This window comes from Rhineura floridana, chromosome 9 (assembly GCF_030035675.1).
Source record: "Rhineura floridana isolate rRhiFlo1 chromosome 9, rRhiFlo1.hap2, whole genome shotgun sequence".
NCBI classification, from domain to species: Eukaryota; Metazoa; Chordata; class Lepidosauria; order Squamata; family Rhineuridae; genus Rhineura; species Rhineura floridana.
Genome location: NC_084488.1, coordinates 100516246 through 100535692, shown reverse-complemented (window position 1 = coordinate 100535692; position 19447 = coordinate 100516246). Strand labels below are relative to the sequence as shown.

General features: G+C 41.2%; 1 protein-coding gene across 2 annotated transcripts in view; it reads right to left on the bottom strand.

Moving 5' to 3' along the window:
- The window catches only part of UNC5C (unc-5 netrin receptor C), a 526682-nt gene that overhangs the window by 36055 nt on the left and 471180 nt on the right, over positions 1-19447 (bottom strand). For both annotated transcript variants that reach the window (XM_061582981.1, XM_061582982.1), the window contains 4 exons: positions 18326-18517; positions 14454-14798; positions 11822-11909; positions 1150-1318 (listed from right to left, as the gene is read on the bottom strand). In XM_061582981.1, the coding sequence (XP_061438965.1) occupies positions 1150-1318; positions 11822-11909; positions 14454-14798; positions 18326-18517 (794 nt within the window). The remainder of the gene's footprint in view (positions 1-1149; positions 1319-11821; positions 11910-14453; positions 14799-18325; positions 18518-19447) is intronic.

Below are 19447 nucleotides of genomic sequence, written 5' to 3'. Positions count from 1 at the left end.
GTTCCAAAAAGCGTGAAAGAGTGCGGAAGAGAACAAGCTTGTTGAAGGTGAGGCTTACCACACAAGAAGCTTAAAGAGTGTTTGCAAATTACATGCATGATACCAAACACCGATTTTGCTATGTGCACAGTCATAAGCATATATATATATATATATATGAGAGCCAGTGTGGTGTAGTGGTTAAGGTGTTGGACTATGACCTGGGAGACCAGGGTTCGAATCCCCACACAGCCATGAAGCTCACTGGGTGACCTTGGGCCAGTCACTGCCTCTCAGCCTCAGAGGAAGGCAATGGTAAACCACCTCTGAACACTGCTTACCATGAAAACCATATTCATAGGGTTGCCATAAGTCGGAATCAACTTGAAGGCAGTCCATTTCCATTTTTCGTATATATATGCCAGACTCCCACACAATTCCAGTACAATTGCTATGTGCAATACCAACAAGAAACAGAAAATAAGGGGACAAAACATATTCTCCAGAAGGAGGGATACACATTTAGAGCCCTTTTAGCAGGTTCATCCAGTTGAAATTGCATTGTCAAATTATATCTATGTGTAGTATATGTATAGGTGTCAAATCAGCAGGGATGCCGCTCAACAAGATCAGCCTCAGAAGACCTTCTCTTGATCCCACCGGTTAAAACAGCTAGACTGGTGAGGACTAGAGAGAGGGCCTTCTCAATAGTGGCCCCCACCCTGTGGAATTCTCTCCCAAATGATCTACGCCATGCCCCGTCTATGATGAGCTTCCGCCGGACCTTGAAGACCTGGCTTTTCAGGCAGGCTTTTGGGGCGGGTTAGGTTCTTACTGTTTTTTAAATTTTTTAATTGTTTTATGTACTGTTTTTACCTTGTACGTCACCCAGAGTGGCTGGACAACCAGCCAGATGGGCGACTAATAAATTTAATAATAAATAAATAAATATAAATATGCACTTATTTGTCAATTCATTCTTAGTGTGAATTACTGTACATTTGAATCAGTTTCTCAGAGACTGAAGAAGCTTCCATACTACATCCTGAACACAATATTCTACCTCCATTATTTAGGAAAGCCAGATAACTTATTACAATGTCTATCACACATAGAAACATGTTTTGAAGAATAATCCTAGTGGTACATGGTGAAGCCCTATAGACTCACCTCCCATTGTCCCTGGACAGTTTGGTTCTTTAGCTGGATCTTCCAGTCTTCAGTGTTCGGTTCTGCACAATGGTGCATTGTCAGAATAACAGGCCGGGTCAGTAGTGCTCCTGGAGGTCCACAGCTCACCACAGGGGTCAAAAGAGTTTGACTGTCTTCTACTGGTGGCCTGACAAGATGATAGGAAGGGAAATCCATATTTGTGAGATGATTATAAGGAATATTATACAGAAGCATTCAGAGGTTGGTTTTTCAAAATCTATCATTGTCATTCATCAGTGCAAGATGCACTTTCTTTAGTATTCAAACTGCTGCACAATAAAAAGCAAGGAAGAAAGAAGGGATGGAAAAAAACATCAAAATCCCAGAATCATGATAGCCAACCTTTCTAGCAAGTGTGGCAAAGTTCAAGTCCAAACTATAAACTAGAGCAACCTTCACCAACCTGATGTCCTCTAGGTATTTTGGACTACAACCAGTGCTGGATGGGCTGATGGGAATTGCAGTTCAAAATATTTGGAGGGCACCAGCTTGGCAAAGGCTGAGCTAGAGCAATTGTAATTAATTTTTATTATTTATTCATTTCTATTTATTTATTAAAGACCATCAAAACAGATGACAGGATTTAAAAAAAGGATAGAACACCAACACCCATTTCTAAAAGCAATAAAATCATTTCTACAAAACTCTAACAACAATAAAATCATATCTTACTAATGCTAGAAAACAATAAAACCATTTCTGCACATATGCAATTAATATTCCAAAGCAACTGAATAAAAATGTATTCAATAAGCACCTAAACGTCATGGTGTTAGGCACTATCTAATTTCAGCTGGTAATTGATTCGAGGACTGTCCTAGACCATGGATGGGAAACTCTAGGCCTCTCTATCAAGACTCTCTAGGTCACCCTCTCTCTATAAGTCATAGACCTCCCTGGCCCTTCTCTGCACCCTCCTTGAGTGCTTTTGCCTGCCTGGAATATGGCCTTTGATGATGATTCTTGCATTCCTGGATGGATATGTATGTGTAGAAATATCTGACTTTTGCATGGCTGGAATGTAGCCTACTGTATAAAAGTAAGAGTCACATCTGTTGCTCCACCCATTTTCCCTTCAGGCCATGCCCACTGCTTGAATGTGTCACCTAGAAGTGAATGCAGCCCTCCGGAAGAAAAAGGTTCCCCATCCCTTCTCTAGACTATAGATAGGTGACTTGGGGCCCCTGGGCACCATTCTATATAGTCTCTGTCACCTACTGAGGCTGTTCTATTCTTCAATTCCAGCAGAGTTCTTTCCTGTTTATTTCCTCCTTGTTTTTCTTGGTTGTTTAAAGTATTTTCTTCCTTTTCCTATGTTATTTCAGAGCAATTGTTCAGAAGTTTAAAAACACTGCACAGAAGGTCTAGGAATGGAGAGACTATGTACTTTTGATTAGGAAAGGTCCAGCAGAGAAGGGACTAAACAGCACTCTCAAAAAGTTTGTCCACTGTAAAGACTGTGGCCTGCTTCGCAAGCCAAACTATGGCTTTACCGGGATGATGCAAATGTTTGGGGTCACGGAGAGGAGCTTGCAGCCACTTTTCTCCTCCTCAATCTTTTTTTCACTTCTGTGCCACACTGAGCCAAGGTTTGACTTAGCATATTGTCCAAACCTAAGCATGTTGTGATGAAGCTCTCTGCTTGATAGCCACAAGCTCAGGTTTGGACAACACATTAAGCCAAACTTTGGTTTAGCTCAGCATGGCATTGAACTAAAAAAGACTGAGAAGTAACAAAGTGGCTGCAAGCTCCACTCCAAGAACCCATGTGGATTTGCATGTTTTCAGTAAGTCATTATTTGGCTTATTAAAACATGTGGATGACACCTCTGTGAATGCAACGTGATCACAAATGTCGTTTGTGCTCTGAAAGTTGCAAGTTGTGTGTGTGTGAGCCTTGAGTGTGAGGTAAGGGTGTCTCTGTGTGTGAGACAGACAGACAGACAGACAGACAGAGAGGAAAATGTGCCAATATTTGGGAGAACAAAGGGAGAATCAACCAGAGAAGTTATTACACACATGAACTCCCCAAATCCTTTAATTCAATGTGTTTCTAACTGTAGCCGTGTAAGATACACAGTTAATGGTTTTCATAAACCTTTGGGCAACAACTTACTGCCAAAATATTAAGGAGGAACTTTCTCGAAGGGCAGATAATCTATAATTTACCCATTATGGCAAGGTTTTTGTTTTGTTTTGTTCCCCTCCACACAAGAGCAGTGTTGGCCGTTATCAGACTATGAGCAGAGAACTAGCTGAGGCACTGATGTCTGGCAGTTCTGCTGGTGCATGACTTTATTGTAATAGGGAATCTAAAGTTAGTATAATGCTGGAGAAGAAAATAGACTTCCCAAGAGTAAAAATGTCTCAGAAAACATCTTCACTAAGAGCAGGCTAGCTGTTGCTTGCAGGCTGAAAATCCTGAGTTATGTTACACATGCAATACAGGCATGAAGATATTTCATGAGTTTTGCTGTATTTGAGAAGTTTACCAAAGCAGCTAAATAACACTGATTCTGTAAATGATAGATGATTCTGTAAATTGTTGCATTAATTTGCTGATTTTGTTTTTAAAAGTTCTCACAAAAAATCACCAGCATTTTACTGTACATTTCTCCTAATATACAGATCTTTGTATGGAATTCTGTGTAATGTACACTTTTTTGCAATATTTTTCCTGTAATAGAATGCATTTTTGCATGCTATTTTCCCCAATGTATACATTTTTATACACACTTCATGCTGATATGCACATTTTGTACTTTTTTTGGCTGGAAACTGAATTGCAAAATTCAGAGAAATGTGAATTCTGAAGGATAGCTGTGATTTGGTTCATGTATTGTTTCAGAAAGTGCAAATTAGGTTTTTCTTTCCCATCTGTAAGATATTATATATGGCTCCCCTCCCTTTGTGGAGCCATTATTTACCTTCGTTGGTGCCACAAATTTTCTCCGCTGATTACACCTCTCAATATTTGGAAACATTTGCAACATGCACACTGTTTCTTCTGACAAAGATGTCTGAGAAATCCCCCTCTTAACTACAACAATCTACCATTTCCTAGAGATGTATTCCAAGAGACCTAAGCCAGAGGAAATAATCTTTACATGGAAAATGGTCTGCTTTTATCTCCATCTGGCTCCTCAGTGGTGGTGGTGTGTGCATGAAATCTACTGCAACCAAAGATGACAATGACCTCAGGATTGAGATCATGATTAGGGGCTGTGAGTGACAGGTGTTTATCCACTACTCAAAAGTTTACAATGAATTATTTTCATAACATACCCATTGTTCTATTGAAAGTTCATCTAAAAGGCAAACTGGGCTTAAACTAGTTTACATGTCATCTGCCAGTCATCCACAACACACCACCCTATCATTTCCCCACTGTCCAATACATTGTCTCACTTAGAGATGGAAGCCACTTTTAAAAATATCACATTACAATCACCATAGTATGTTAAACCTCTATGTGCCGCACATCAGTGCAAAGATTTGGTAATAGTCAAGTGCTTTGTTGTTGTTATGTGCCTTCAAGTCAATTACGACTTATGACGACCCTATGAATCAGTGACCTCCAAGAGCATCTGTCATGGACCACCCTGTTCAGATCTTGTAAGTTCAGGTCTGTGGCTTCGTACAACTCTGGACTCTCCTTTTGTATCTGTGAGCATCAGCCTTTGGGCTTCCTTTCAGCTTTGACCCAGCTGCATCATTAGTCACAGTGCTACTCGTACTTGTCCTTTGTTCTTCCCCAGTAGCTCGGTGAGTGCCTTCTGACCTAGGGGTCTCATCTTCCAGCACTTGTTCTTCCCCAGTAGCTCGGTGAGTGCCTTCTGACCTAGGGGTCTTCATCTCGGGTTGCATTTTGGATACTCTGTTCATAGAGTTTTCGTGGTAAGAGGTCTTTAGAGGTGGTTTACTATTGCCTTCCTCTGAGTTTGGATGCATCTTAGTCTGGTGTCTCAGCTTTGACCATTCCGCCTTGGGTGCCCCTGCTAGGAGTCTAGCCTCTTGGTCTAGCCTCCTGACGGCATTGCTCTCAGCTCTTCAACACTCTCAAACCCCCTCACCATGTTAAGGTGTACATCCTAAAGTGGGAGTCAAGTGCTTTACCTGTCCACTAAAATCAGTAAGACTTAAATGTACTTAGGTTTGGCTGGGATATGCCTTGAAGTGATCATCTTGATCATGTCACAGTGCATATTGAATTGTCATTCATTTGACTCTCCCCAAGTTCAAAGAAATACATAGAGAAAATTCACAAGGGTAATTTAATGGCATTATTTTTTCACAGTGAACTACCTTATGAGAAAACTGCTATAAAGTGATGATCAGATGGTATATGATGCCTTCTAAAACAATTTAAAAAATATTGTGACTCATAATCCTCTATGCTGGAACCAGAAAAGAGAAAGAGGAACATACTTGATTTACATTTATGACAGACTTACAGTGCAATCATGTATATGTTTATTTAGAAATAAGATTCATTGTATTCAGTGGGGCTTACTCTTAGGTAAGTATGCATTGCATGGCAGCTTTATCTTTTTCTAAATGTAAATATACTGCCTTCAAGTCGATTCCACTTATGGCGACCCCATGAATAGGGTTTTCATGAGGCCGAGAGGCAGTGACTGGCCCAAGGTCACCCAGTGAGCTTCATGACTATGTGGGGATTCGAACCCTGGTCTCCCAGGTCGTAATCCAACACCTTAACCACTACACCACACTGTCTCTCTATCTTTTTCTAATGAACATTTAGTTATCTGTTTGCTGCTAAATACTGGTTTAATGTTGTTAGAGCAATCAACAGAATGAAAATATGTCTCAATTCTTTTTATACTTTGTGATATAAATATTTAATTAAGAGATGTTAAGAATTGCTGTATTGTATGACAACAACAGCTAGATTATGCTAAGTACTGTAAAGAAAGAAATGAGTAATGAAATAAAATAAATTGTACAGACACGAAATCAAGGCAAAATCAACGCATTATGTAAAAACTAAAGAAAGAAAACAAAGATGTAATTATTACAGTGAACACTGTTGTTGTTTAACGTGTTTTGAAACAGCAAAACACATACTTTAACTGATGTAAATTTTCTAGAGATTTTCATTGACACACATTATAGTTGAGAAAATGTTTACGTAAGTATGCCTGCTATTATTCATAAGCATTATAATTAAAGTAAGTTTTGTTTATGTATTTTTGCTTAAAACATTACTTAAAATAGAAATCATAACACATTTCAGACCCTTCCATACAACAATAGCTCTAATTACATTGGGAAGGGAGAGAGTCCTCCTAAGTTATGCTACACTTACACAATTGTCTTGGCTACTAACACATCTTTTGAGCAAAGGGTGAAGCAAGATCATGTGACTATCTGAGAGCAACACTACCATTTCATATGGGTCAATAGATGCCCATGTTGATGGCTAAAACTAACACTTTCACCGACACCCTCAGGCTTTATGTGTTTTAATGGGAATATAGCAAATGAGAGGCCTCACAGTGCTTTGACACCCATAACCTTCATCCTGCGGAAAGAGCAGAGTGATTGATGTCAAGCTCAAGTGGAATGAATCTTGGGAGATTAGAGGGAGAGAGAAAAGTTTTGGAGCGTGGAGGTGAAAAAACAAGGAGTTAGTATGTATTGCTCTGAGGAATAACACTTTTCTGCTTTTAGTCTGAGCTGTTAACAGATGCCCTGTCACATTCTGAAGTGAGGCTCACAAGATTCCAGCTTTGCAATGAGTTAGCTTTGTTCGAGGAGGGCCTCATTTTCTTATACCACTGAACTCACAGCACAATCCTACATATGTTTGCCTTAGGCTACAGTCTTAAGCAGCGTTACCTAGGAGTAAGGTGCATTGAATTCAGTGAGACCTATGTCCAAGTTTAGGATTGCAGGGTTTAACTTGGTTCATACTTTCCATTGTTAAAATCTAGGCTGCAATTCAGTACTCACGACCACTGATGATTATTCCTGTTGGTTTTGGTTTTGTAAGATGTGCAATTGTGGTAAAGAATCCTAAACCCTGCATTTCAGGGTGCTGGTCTGCCATGCTACAGGCTTACATAAAAATCTTCATGAAAATTCATCATCATTACAGTGTGAACTGCTGCTCACAAACACATTTATCTGTAGTTTTGACTAACATACACATTTTTGCAAGCAATTTCTGCCAATGTACTGCATTTTTGTATGTTATTTTCACTGCTATATTCATTTGAATCTACCATTTCTACTAATACATGCATTCTTGTAAACATTTCTTTGTTTGGAGAACTGCATCATAAAATTAGATAAGTGCAAATTTTGAAGGAAAACTGCATTTCAGTTCTCATATTGTTTCAGGAAGTGCAAATCTAACAGATTCAGCTTTAAATGTGAACTAAATTTAATTGCTCCCCTGTCCCTAGCAGTAGCTTGGACTGGGAACTTGCATAGAAGCTGGCAGCTCCAGCCCTTCCTGGCTCTGAGCCAGGCCATGTTCTAAGGATCTGCTTCCATGTGCTTCTCTCTCCTCCTGAGTAGCCTTGTGTGCAACTAGTGAAGTAGTTTGGTGGCAATCCTGCCTGGCTTGCTATGTCCTTTGCTCCAATGGCATCTGGTGTGGAGACCTCCATTCCTGGGGGAGGGATGTGTGGATTCAAAGCCTCTTCAGGATCACTGGCAGCGTGGAGATCTGCTGGGGAGTCCTGCTCCCCCTGTTCCTCATCTAAAGAGACCTCTGGAATCTCGACACCCCCATTCTGAGTTATTAGGACATTTAGCTATTTTAGAGCACATCACTTGTGTAGTGCGGTCCTTAAGTGTCAGTCAAATTGCATGTTACATACAGTTGGGTGTAACTTCCTCTGGAATGGGATTTTCTTTTCTGTTGCCCCCCCCCAAAAAATTAGTATGTCATTTTTAAAAAGCAGCTGACAGAACATTGTGATCTTTAACTAAGTACCAAAGAGACATCACTTTCTCTCCAGGCTACCGCCTCCCGTAGTCAAGATTAGGGATGGGAAGTTCTGTTAGTTTCAGCTCTCTCTGTTTTTCATTTTTCCAGTGTTAAATTCATATCTCCACATTTCTGCACTATTTGCAATTTTTTTAAAAAATAAAAATCTTCATGAAAATTATCCAGCATTTTAGTGCTAATTTCTCCTAATAAATATATTTTTGTAGGCAGTTTTGACTAATGTACACATTTTTGCAAGCAATTTCTTCTTACATAATGCACTTTTGCATCTTATTTTCACTCATATATTCCTTTTTATGCATTCTTTCCATTAACATGTGCATTTTTTGGTTGGCAAACTGCATTGCAAATTTTAAATAAGTGTGCATTTTGAAGGATGGCTGTGTTTCAGTTCTCATACTGGAAGTCTGAATTTGATAGATTTGGCTTGAAATGCGACCTGAATCAAATTTCTCATCCATCCCTACTCAAGATTGCTTTTTTTTTTCAGAGGCGATATGACAGGGAGGTCCTGTTTGCCTTAGTGACCCAGAATTTAATTCTGGTGAAGGGTGCAGTCTTCAGCTAAGAGAAACCACAGCTTGGCATTTAGCTTTATTGCAAACTGATTGCATTTGCTCTGTTACCAGGTAAGCTAGATGGCTGGAACAGCCTCTGCTGCAGGGTCACCTAATTTAGTCACATCTCACAGTCCTCTGAATGACTGACTAAAGGGTGGGAGGTGGAAACTCAGTCTGTTTTAGTGCCCACTTCAGTGGGCGTCTTTGTCTGCTCCTTCCCTCAGCGTCTCCTCAGCATCCCTTCCCCTAGGCCCCCTGCAGCAGTCCCAGTTGACCACTCTCAGCCCACACTTCCCACCAGTGGTGGCCAGTGCCCATTGGTACTAGTGGGGCAGAAAGCAGGGAGCCCAACAGTAGGTTGAGCCAGAGCCAATGACAGACAGAACCAATTAATTCTAGTTTTGTCCCCAACTTTCTCCCTGCTGAGGTCTACAAGGGTAACACTGAGACTAAGGAGGAGGAGGAAGAAGCTGACAGACAGTTCTACCCCCTGAACTGGTTGCAAGTAAGAAGGCAGGCAGATGGAGGCTAGCTAAGGGCAGACTGAGCTTGGAGGAGCAGTGCCCCACTAGCCCCAATGGGCCAACCTCCACTGCTTCTCACCCCAGAGATGAAAAAGAAAACAGACATTTTATACCAACTCTCTTTCTTTCAAGACTGGTTAGAAGATAGATAGAAAGAAAAAACCTCATTTGCTGGAGCAGGGAAGGAAGGGTGGCAGAAAAACCTGAACTGGGCTTCTTTTGTGTTTGCATGTGTGGAGGGAGACTACAATTGCTAGGCTTTCAAGCATTGGCGCTGAAAATAGATTTCTTCTGGACTGTGCTCTGGCAACAATGACGCTTTGTGTACAGAATGAAGAGCCCGACAATGGCAAGGTACAGTTGGAGAGTTGCGTGTTTGTAGGGGATTTTAATTATGATGAGCTGCCCAATCAGAGTTGACAAAAACGAGGACCAGTTTTTTGTTTTTTAGTACAGGGATCCCCAAACTGTGGTCCATGGACCACCCGTGGTCCTCAAACTGCATTCAGGTGGTCCGTGATGAAAAATGGAAATGGACTGCCTTCAAGTCGATCCCAACTTATGGTTACCCTATGTATAGGGTGTTAATGGTAAGCAGTATTCAGAGGGGGTTTACCACTGCCTCCCTCTGAGGCTAGGCCTCCCCAGCTGGCTAGGGCCTGCTCAGCTTGTTGCAGCTGCACAAGCCAGCCCCTTCCTTGTCTGCAACTGCCAGCTGGGGTGCAACTGGGCTCCTTGGGACTATGCAACTTGTCCACGGCTGCACAGGTGGCAGGGCACGTAACCCCTGAGCCACTCCCTGTGGGGGTGATCTTCAGCTGGCCCTTGACACCCAGGAGACACAAGCAGGGATTTAGACTCTCTGCCAGGCTCTCCTCCCCACTGTGCTATACCAGGTCCGTGATAGGGATGGAAAGATCTGTCAATTTTGGTTCCCTCAGTTTCTCATTTTTCCAATGGTAAATTCAGTTCTCCATATTTCTGCAGCAATTTGTATTTTTTTTTTTAAAAAATGGTCATGAAAATTCTCCAGCATTTTAGTGCAAATGTCTCATCAGAAACATATTTTTGTGGAGAGTTTTGCCTAATGTACACATTTTTGCAAGCCATTTCTCATTATATAATGCATGTTTGCATAATATTTTCACTCATATATTCATTTTTATGCCCGCTGTCCCTTGACATATGCTTTTGGTTGGCAAACTGCACCGCAAAATTCAAATGAGTACGCAGTTTGAAGGAGGGCTGTGTTTCAAGTTCACATATTGTTTTGGAAAATGCAAATTTAATAGGTTTGGCTTGAAGTGGGAACTGAATCAAAATTCTCACCCATCTCTAGTTTGTGACATGTCTGTGAAGAATCCTTATAGTCTGAATTATATCGAATTCAAATGGTAAAACAATGAAATATAATATAGGAAAGAAAAGAAGCAATGAAAATGCAATGAAAAAACATACACTGTCTAGCACAACGCATTACAATTGCTACAATAGGGAGGAAAATCTTTAAGTTATCCACCAAGACCCTCAGCAATTTTCAGCTGGTCCATTAGGAAAAACGTTTGGGCACCACAGCTCTAGTATAAATGGTACAATTGTTAGGGAGGTGGGGCAAAGTTTAATTTTGAGAGTAAAATGGGCAGAAACCCAGGCTGGATGGGAGAAGGAACACTAATGATTTTGTTTGTGTATCTTCAACAAATGGCACAGATTATAATCAAGACTTCGTTGAAATTAGCCACTTCCACAATGCAGGGCATGAATAATTTAAGCAAAAAAAAAAAAAGGATTCTAAACATATTAGTTCAGGGGCGGATGACAAGTTACCAATCCACAGAAGTATAGATATCTGTGGCTGAGTGCAGAATGAATACTCTCAATAGGGGAAGGAAATGAAAGCTGAAATGATCAGGATACTGGATTTCACATCAAACATTACATTTAGCATTAGAACATTGTGATTAGGGTATTGCAAAATGCACACTACCTCCTTCATGCAACTGATCAATGCCACCGGTGAAGGGTGTGCAAACCTGACAGCCACTGATGGAAGTGCAGAAGAAATGTTGGTTGTGTTGCAATATATACAGTGGCCTTTGAGAAGATCTATACAAATGTACCTGATTTGCCTAATCTGTAATGCAAAATAGAAATCTCCCTAGTGCAAATTTTGGAGGTTGGGTGGTTGTTGCTTAAGAGAACGCACCGTCTTACCCATAAGCTCCGATGAACTGAACCCTGATAGCTGCAACTATCTTTCTTGATTACTGACATCAGCTAATCACCTTCTAAGCAGCAAAAGCCGAGAGGTTCATAGCTGCAAAATTTAACTCCAAATCCCAAATTCACACGCCACACAGGAGAGACCTCTGGTTAGATTTCCAGCATCCCTTCCCCCCAGCTCCACTTCTGGGTCTGCTTGCAAACCGTTCCGTGGCCTCAGCAGCTTTTCAGCCTTGTGTCAATACATATATATGCTGATCAGAACTTTGAGTTCGCACACTTTACCTCCTCCCTGCAATTAGTGCTAAAGCAAATGCACCGTAAGCAGAGCCTTCTTTTACCTCATGTTCTCCTTTCGGTGAACTGTCACATACATTTCATAGACTCTCCCCTGGGGAACGGCCCCTGCAGGAATCAGCAAACTTACTCCTGCAGAACAACAAAGGGGGAGAGGGAGAGAGAGAGAGGCAGATAAAATAAAGAGTGGGAAAGAAAGGCAGTCTGACCTTTTGAGCAAGAAGCCTGGGAACATGCCAAAACTGCAGTCAAATCCCATAACAAAATAGGACGCTTTATGGCTATCCTGATGCGTATACCTGGCAGTTTATCACTTGCGGATGCCTCCTCTGCTTGTCTTTGTCAATGTAGGAGTTGAAAAAGGGGGTGTTTTCCCCTCCTTTTCAGTTTTATTGAAGGGACAAGCAGATGGCTGCTCTGTTGCTTACACTGTAAAAATGAGGGAGGGGAAAACAACAATTACATTTACTATTGCAAACAGAAGTAATGGGATCATCTCCCTTGGCAATTCTTATTTAATTAAACTTTTTAAAAAAGTCAGCAGAACATTGTCCCATGAAACAACAGGAGCCTTTTTTCCCCTCCCCCAGGTATCAGTTTATCTGGTCATCATCTACCATTTAGATGCACTTTGCTTCTTTTGAACTTATAACTGGCAAAGTAGGGAGTGGGATGGCATTTTTTATTCTTGTTATGGCCGGCGGCTTAGAATATGTCACAGATCACAAAATAAAAACACAACCCATAAGGGTATAAAAATAAACCTGCAACGTGGAACAGTATCTTCCTAGGAAGAGAGCAACATAGGAAGCTGCTGCTTTAGATCAAGTCAGACCACAGGTCCATCTAGAGCAGTACTGTCAACACTGACTGGCAGGGGCTCTCCAGGTTTCAAACAGAAGCCTCTCCCAGTCCTATCTGGAGATACCAGAGACCGAAGCTGGGACTTTCTGCATGCGAAGCAGATGAGTTACCACTGAGCTATAAGCCTTCATTAAGATCAAAAACTTGGAACATCAACAACACAATTAAAAGCCATCACCCAGATACAGAGCTCTGGTTCAGAGCTACTCATACTTGCTTTGTATATGGGCTGGCCTCTTCTGAACTGAGAGAACACTTCAAGCCATAAAGAGGGATCTGAGTATGGTTCCCCACTTAGGAGGAAATCTTTGCAGGTGTGGGATCTCTGTTCCAGTCCAAGGAAATTGCTTGGTTGGGTGTCTAACTAAGGCTGCACTCTTGTGCACACTTACTAGTTGACAAGCACTATAGAACACACAGGGTCTTGCTTCTGAGAAAGGGGCGGTAGTGGTGGTGAGACAGCTAATGTCCTTGCTGCATGGATTAATTAAATACAATGGCTTGGATCCTAAAATAAGTTAATGTAAAGAAGTTCACAAAAGGAAACCAGGTTGTGATCCTAAGAAAAATTAAGGATATTAATGGAAGGAAAGTTTCATATCCATTCAGCCATTCCCCTCCTTCCCACACCTTACCCCATGTTTAGGCAAGGACTGTAGTTCAGCGGTGGAGCAACTGCCTTGCATGCAGAAGGCACCAGGTTCAATCCTTGCTGTCTCCAGGTAGGGCTGGGAAAGACTCTATGTCTGAAACCCTGGAAAACCACTACCAGTCACAATGAACAATACTGAGTTAGATCAGGGTGGAGAACATGTGGCTCTCCAGATATTGCTGGACTACAACTCCCATCTCCCCGTCAGCATGGGCAATGGTCATGGATGGTCCAATTTCCATCAACATCTGGAGGGCCACCAGTTCCCCACCCCTGAGCTAGGTGGTTCAATGATCTGACTCAGTATAAGGAAACTTCCTATGTAATTGCTTCCATGACTTTTCTCAAGTCAATATGCATTACCCCTTTTCAGATATTTTGAGTGGGTGCAATGCACACCTCTGTGTGTGTGGCGTGACGGGTGACACTGTAGCAGTGTGCTCCATCTCAGATCTATACACATTCATGAAGAGTTTTGAGAGCCTCCATGCATGGAGTTAAACGTGCAGTGAGCTCTCCATACAATTGGAAACCCTGCCTTTGATTTTCCCTTACGCTACCCCCCATGTTCATTACACAACCCTCTAATTATTGCAGAATAACTTTCAAATATATAAATGCTTAAATATTGGGGAGTTAAATGTAGAGAGAGCAATGCTTTGCACTGGAATCTACGCCAATAAAAAAAAAGCCTTCACATTCTAAATATCTTCCTTTCTAACCACGGTCTCTACAGCAAACTGAAACTTGGAATAATGATTGTTTTCTAATTAATTTGTCCTTTTTATGTCTACTGGCAACTTTCTGCCTTTAAGGGTTTTTTTGCGTGTTTGTGTGCTGCACTAAAGAAAAGGTCAAGGGTTCTGAATCCCACTTCACACAAGGAAGTTGAGAGGTCTAATGCTTCTGAAGGCAATGACTCAGAGCATTGCAATTTTCTGCTAAAGAAGGCCAGGGCTTTGGGGAGCAAATATGTGTAATAGCTGAGTAAATGTGACTGGGAGAAAGTCACTCTTTGGTCTAAAGATAGAAGAACTAGATTTCCAAGAGTGGCCTAAATTCTTCTCTTTGCTGGGGAAAAAAATTAATAGGTGGCCTTGCTTTAAGCCACATTTTTAGACACACAAGTAAAATAAAAACAACTGCTTGTAGTAATTTACCTGAATTTGGTACAATGAGATGACCTCCAAGAGAGTTGAAGGTGCCAAAAGCAGTGCATGATGGGTCGGTCTGTCGTGCAAGACTCTGGTTTTTCATGTTTAATGCTTCATTTTCCAGCAAGGATTGAGTGATCTGTGGTGAAAGTTTGGATGAAAAGTTGGACAGATCATCCTGTGGAGTGACCGTGCCTGAATTGTTGTACACCTTGATCTTCAAGTTGGGAAGTGGATCAAGAATTGGAGAGTTGGTCATTGAGATTTTATCCGACACATCATGCAAAGCATAGACAGGTCCCCTGTACATGGCTGCAGCAGATGTGAGGTCTGGAGGCACAGCTAGAAGGTCTGTGTTCATTTAAAAAAAAATAATGTGAATGTTCTTATGCATATACTATATTTTTTTACAATATGGAACATTAGTTGGAATTTCTTCTTAACTGTAGTTTTGCAAATGACAGCAGAAAGCCAGGATAAACATCTGTATCAAGGGCAGTTAATATGGTGTTCTACAGATGTCGTGGACTATAATTCCCATCAGCCCCAGCCAGCATGATCAATGGTCAGGAATGATGGGAACTGGAGTTCAAGAACATCTGGAGGACACCAGGTTGGCTAACCCTGATCTATATTGAGAAAAAGTGAAAGTTTGTGCCTGTCTGGGAAAGAACAATATGCTAATCCTTGCCCGATCTAAAGCAAGGAGATGGCTTCTGGCTTCTAGCTGGATCCAGATTCTTTACATCCTTGCTTTCATTAACTGGAAAAAGGGGAAACCTGTTTTAAGAGAATATACTACTGGAAATAGTAAATAATGAAAATAAAGGAATGTGTCCCTCTGCCCATGAAGAGTCTGTTTCTTCTATACAACTCAAATAATAATTTAAAAAAATTAACAACTACAAAGCCTGTTTGAAAAGAGACTAATGTACTTCAGGAAAAAAATGTATATATCACTGATATGAATATGTCTCTGAAAACCAGTAATTTGTTTGCGTTCAGTCAGCAAAGCTCCAAAAATCCAATACTGGACAAATCCCATCAACTGTACTAGAGGTTTTGGCAGCAGAATTCAAGCACAGAAGTTTGAAAACGTTCTTTCTGCTCATGAACTGAATAACAAAACACCAAATTCATGCCAAAATACTAGTAAAGACAAGTGTGAAACTCAGAATTATTTTTTTTAGCACTTGCCAAGTATGCTTCATTATTTATAATTGTGTTTCTGAATCTAAATTCTCTCTCAATACTAATTTTCGCTCTAGTTCCAAAGTACTTGATGCTTTGGTATTATGTCAGGTTCCATTATATTTCTGTAGTACAGTAGCAAATGTACCAGCACATCTGTAATAGTCAAAGGGCAACAATTAATAAGGGGAAAATAATTACAATTGGAGTCCAACTCCAAACCTTTCCAGAGCAAATTTTCCCTGGCATATTTTCTTGCAAAATGCTGACCGCAAAACATCAGTCTATGTGATCAAAGGGAACAGAAAAGGGAAACAGAGAACTGCAAAGAACTAAGAAATGATATACTTTATTATTCCTAGTCAGGACTGAATTGTTGCCTATGGCATCTTCTTGAGTGCCTTCTGTAGCACTGATTTAAATGAATCTTTGGCAAGCAAATTGCAGTGCTGCTAATCTTCTGCATTGGACAAAACCCTGGCTATGTTTACTACCAATTTGATTTAACTTTAACTTGAAAAAAAGATTATTTTCTTTTTTTACACAAAATACCAGCTGCAACAAGTGCTTTTCATCAAGTGACAAAAGGCTTACATGCCTTCATTTTCCGAACTATCATAGCCACAATATTTGTGAGCATGATTAAGCATAAGAGTTAATTTTTATAATCAATAGATTCTTTTTTTCTCCTCCTGGCTGTACCACTGAAGGCTGGTCAGCAACCTTCTCTCTGGCATTCTGATCTTCTAATGTAGGGAGTAGCATTCTGTATGCCTGCACTAAAACATGTAGGTCTATCTTGCAGCTGAGGACTAGCTCCAGGTTTGTGTGGACTAGGACTGGAAAGGCTCAGGTTCAACCACACCCCCTAGCCATGCAGCTTACTGAGTGACCTTGGCTAGTCCCTCTTTCTCATCTTATACTACCTCACAGGGATGTTGTGAGGATAAAAGTGAGTGGGGAACCATGTACACCTGTTTTGAGCTCCTTGGAGGAAAAGCTGGATCTAAATGCAGTGTAACAGTATAATAATAGTAGCCTGGTCATCTGTATTATCTAGTCAATAGTTAAGGATATTTGTTCCACACATAAAGGAGTTGTGTAGCAGAGAAAGAGACTGGGAAAAGCAGCCAAAAGATCTTTAGGATAGGCCAACTGTGCTGCAATTTCTAGTCAAGTAAGGAGGGACAGAGGTAGCGTACCAAATGATAATCGAGAACGGGATAGCCCAGGCTCAGCCTATGCCAGGAGTCAGTCACCAGCGTGGCACTGATGGGCGCATTTGTACCTGCAGAGGCTTTCCCTGGCAACCGCAGCATCTCTCTGTCTGTCTGTCTGTCTGTCTGTCTGTCTGTCTGTCTGTCTGTCTGTCTGTCTGTCTGTCTGTCTGTCTGTCTGTCTGTCTGTCTGTCTGTCTGTGTGGCCACAGAGCTTACCAACTCGATATGCCAGGAGGGAAGGGAAAGTAACCGGTTGGAAATAAGAAGTACAAAGGATGGCAAACTGGCAGCAGTTAGTGCAAACCTATATTTTTCTACATCCCTTTCTTTATCCTGTTGATTAATTGCTCATCCATAATTTCACCACCTTGCTGGTCCCAGGAAACAAATACATGCACACATATGAAAGGCTATGCTGGATCAGGCCAAAAGAGCATCTAAGTCCACCTCTCTGTTCTCACAGCAGCAAACCAGATGCCTAGGGGAAGCTTGCAAGCAAGACCTGAGCATAACAGCACTGCCCTTGCAGGTAATTCCCAGAAACTGGTATTCAGAGCCTTACTGCCTCCAACAGTAGAGGTCAACAGAGCTATTGTAGCTGGTAGCCATTGATGGCCTTATCCTCCATAAATTTGTCTAATCCTCTTTCAAAGCTATCCAAGTTACTAGTCATCACTAAATCTTGTGGGAAAATACATACACACACATGTACATACTGATATATTCTGCTTTCTTCTAGAGTGTTAGGCCCTGTTCAGCAGCTAGTGCAAAATGCAGCGGCGAGACTGCTCACTGGGGCAGGGTATCCCCAACATGTTACCCTGCTGCTGAAAGAACTGCACTGGCTTCCCATTTGCTACCAGGCCAAGTTCAAGGTTCTAGCGTTGGTGTACAAAGCCCTATACAGCTCGGGACCAGGATACCTGAAATACCGTCTTATCCCTTATACACCTAGTCGATCACTGCGCTCTGCAGGTGAGGGCCACCTGCAGATACCATCTTATCAGGAGGTCCATTCTGCACAACACAGGAAGCGGACCTTTAGTGTGGCGGCATCTACCCTGTGGAATTCCCTCCCCTTAAATATTAGACAGGTGCAATCTCTGTTATCTTTTTGGCCTTTTGAAGACTTTCCTCTTTCAACAAGCCTTTTAAGTTGAGACCTATCCCAGTCTGCATCTGTGTTGGGATTGCTTTTTAATATGTTCTTAACCCTTCTTTTTAATAATGTTTTTAAAGTCTTTTTTAATGTTTTTAACATTGTTTTGTTTTAATGTATTTTAAGGTCTTTTTATGATGTTTTAGAATGTTTTTATTGTTTCTGTTTGCCGCCCTGGGCTCCTGCTGGAAGGAAGGGCATGGTATAAATAAAATAAATAAATAAATATAATTCATATGACCCTGGAGATTGTTTCTTTATAACATTTGCCCGAATTTTGTCAATGTCAAATGTTGAGGGAAACTAACCTTGCCGTGCAGCTTTAATATTAACAGGCTGAAATCCACCATTCAGCGCTGAGGAGTCCATAATATCAGATTCAAAGTCCCGGTGGTTCTTCCTGTAGATGAATAATGCGACGATCACTGAAATAGCCAGGCACACGATCACAGCTATCACAATCCCAACATAGAGAGCTACGTCATCTGAATCGGGAGCAGCTGAGGAAAAAAGCAGTTGGGATAGAGCACAAAAGCATAAAGCATTAACTGGGGTCTCAAGGATTCACAGATGTATATTTCCACATTACTATCCTTTCCTAGAGACATTTGCTACCTGCTTTATAGGTTTATTCAAAAGCCACTTCAAAAACTCTACACCAGGGCCTTTTAGTAGATTAAAAAGAAAAAAGATCTTACAGCTGTTTTTGAATTCTAGTATCGCTCTTTATCTAGTACTCCACTGTTTTGCTGGGAAGCAGAATAAGATACTGTATATAACTGGAGGAACAGGCAAATTTACAAAAGAGGTATTCACCACAGCAGTTCCTGGTGAAATTATCAATGCTAATTCACCAGGGCATCTGATCATAAAACAGACTCTCTTTTTTCCTTCCCCACCTAGGGTTGCCAGGTCCATGGCCTGAGACTGATCATGTATCTTTAGGAGAAGAGAAAGTCACCCAAGTGCAGGTGTTCTTGCAACTCTGTAATGGGAAAAACCACAACGTGGAATTCTCCCTTCCCCCTGCATAACTTTTAAAGATACAGAAGATCTCTTGGTTGCCAGGCCCGACCTCCAAGAGGTCTTCTGTATCTTTAAAAGTTGTGGAGGGGGAAGGGAGAATTCCACCTTGTGGTTTTTCCCATTACAGAGTTGCAAGAACACCTGCACTTGGCTGACTTTCTCTTCTCCTAAAGATACATGATCAGTCTCAGGCCAAGAACGGGGCAACCCTATCCCCACCCCTTCCACTGAATGCTTCACTTTTAAAAATGTAAACAAAACCTTAAGCTGCAGAAAATACCAGGCATCTTCTGAAGCTGATATTAATAAAGTTTGCATGTTTCTTAAGGGAAATTCATGCGACAAAAGTTTCATGATCTGAGAGGGGCTTAAGAGCACATAACTGTGTGTCTGATAATTCATAA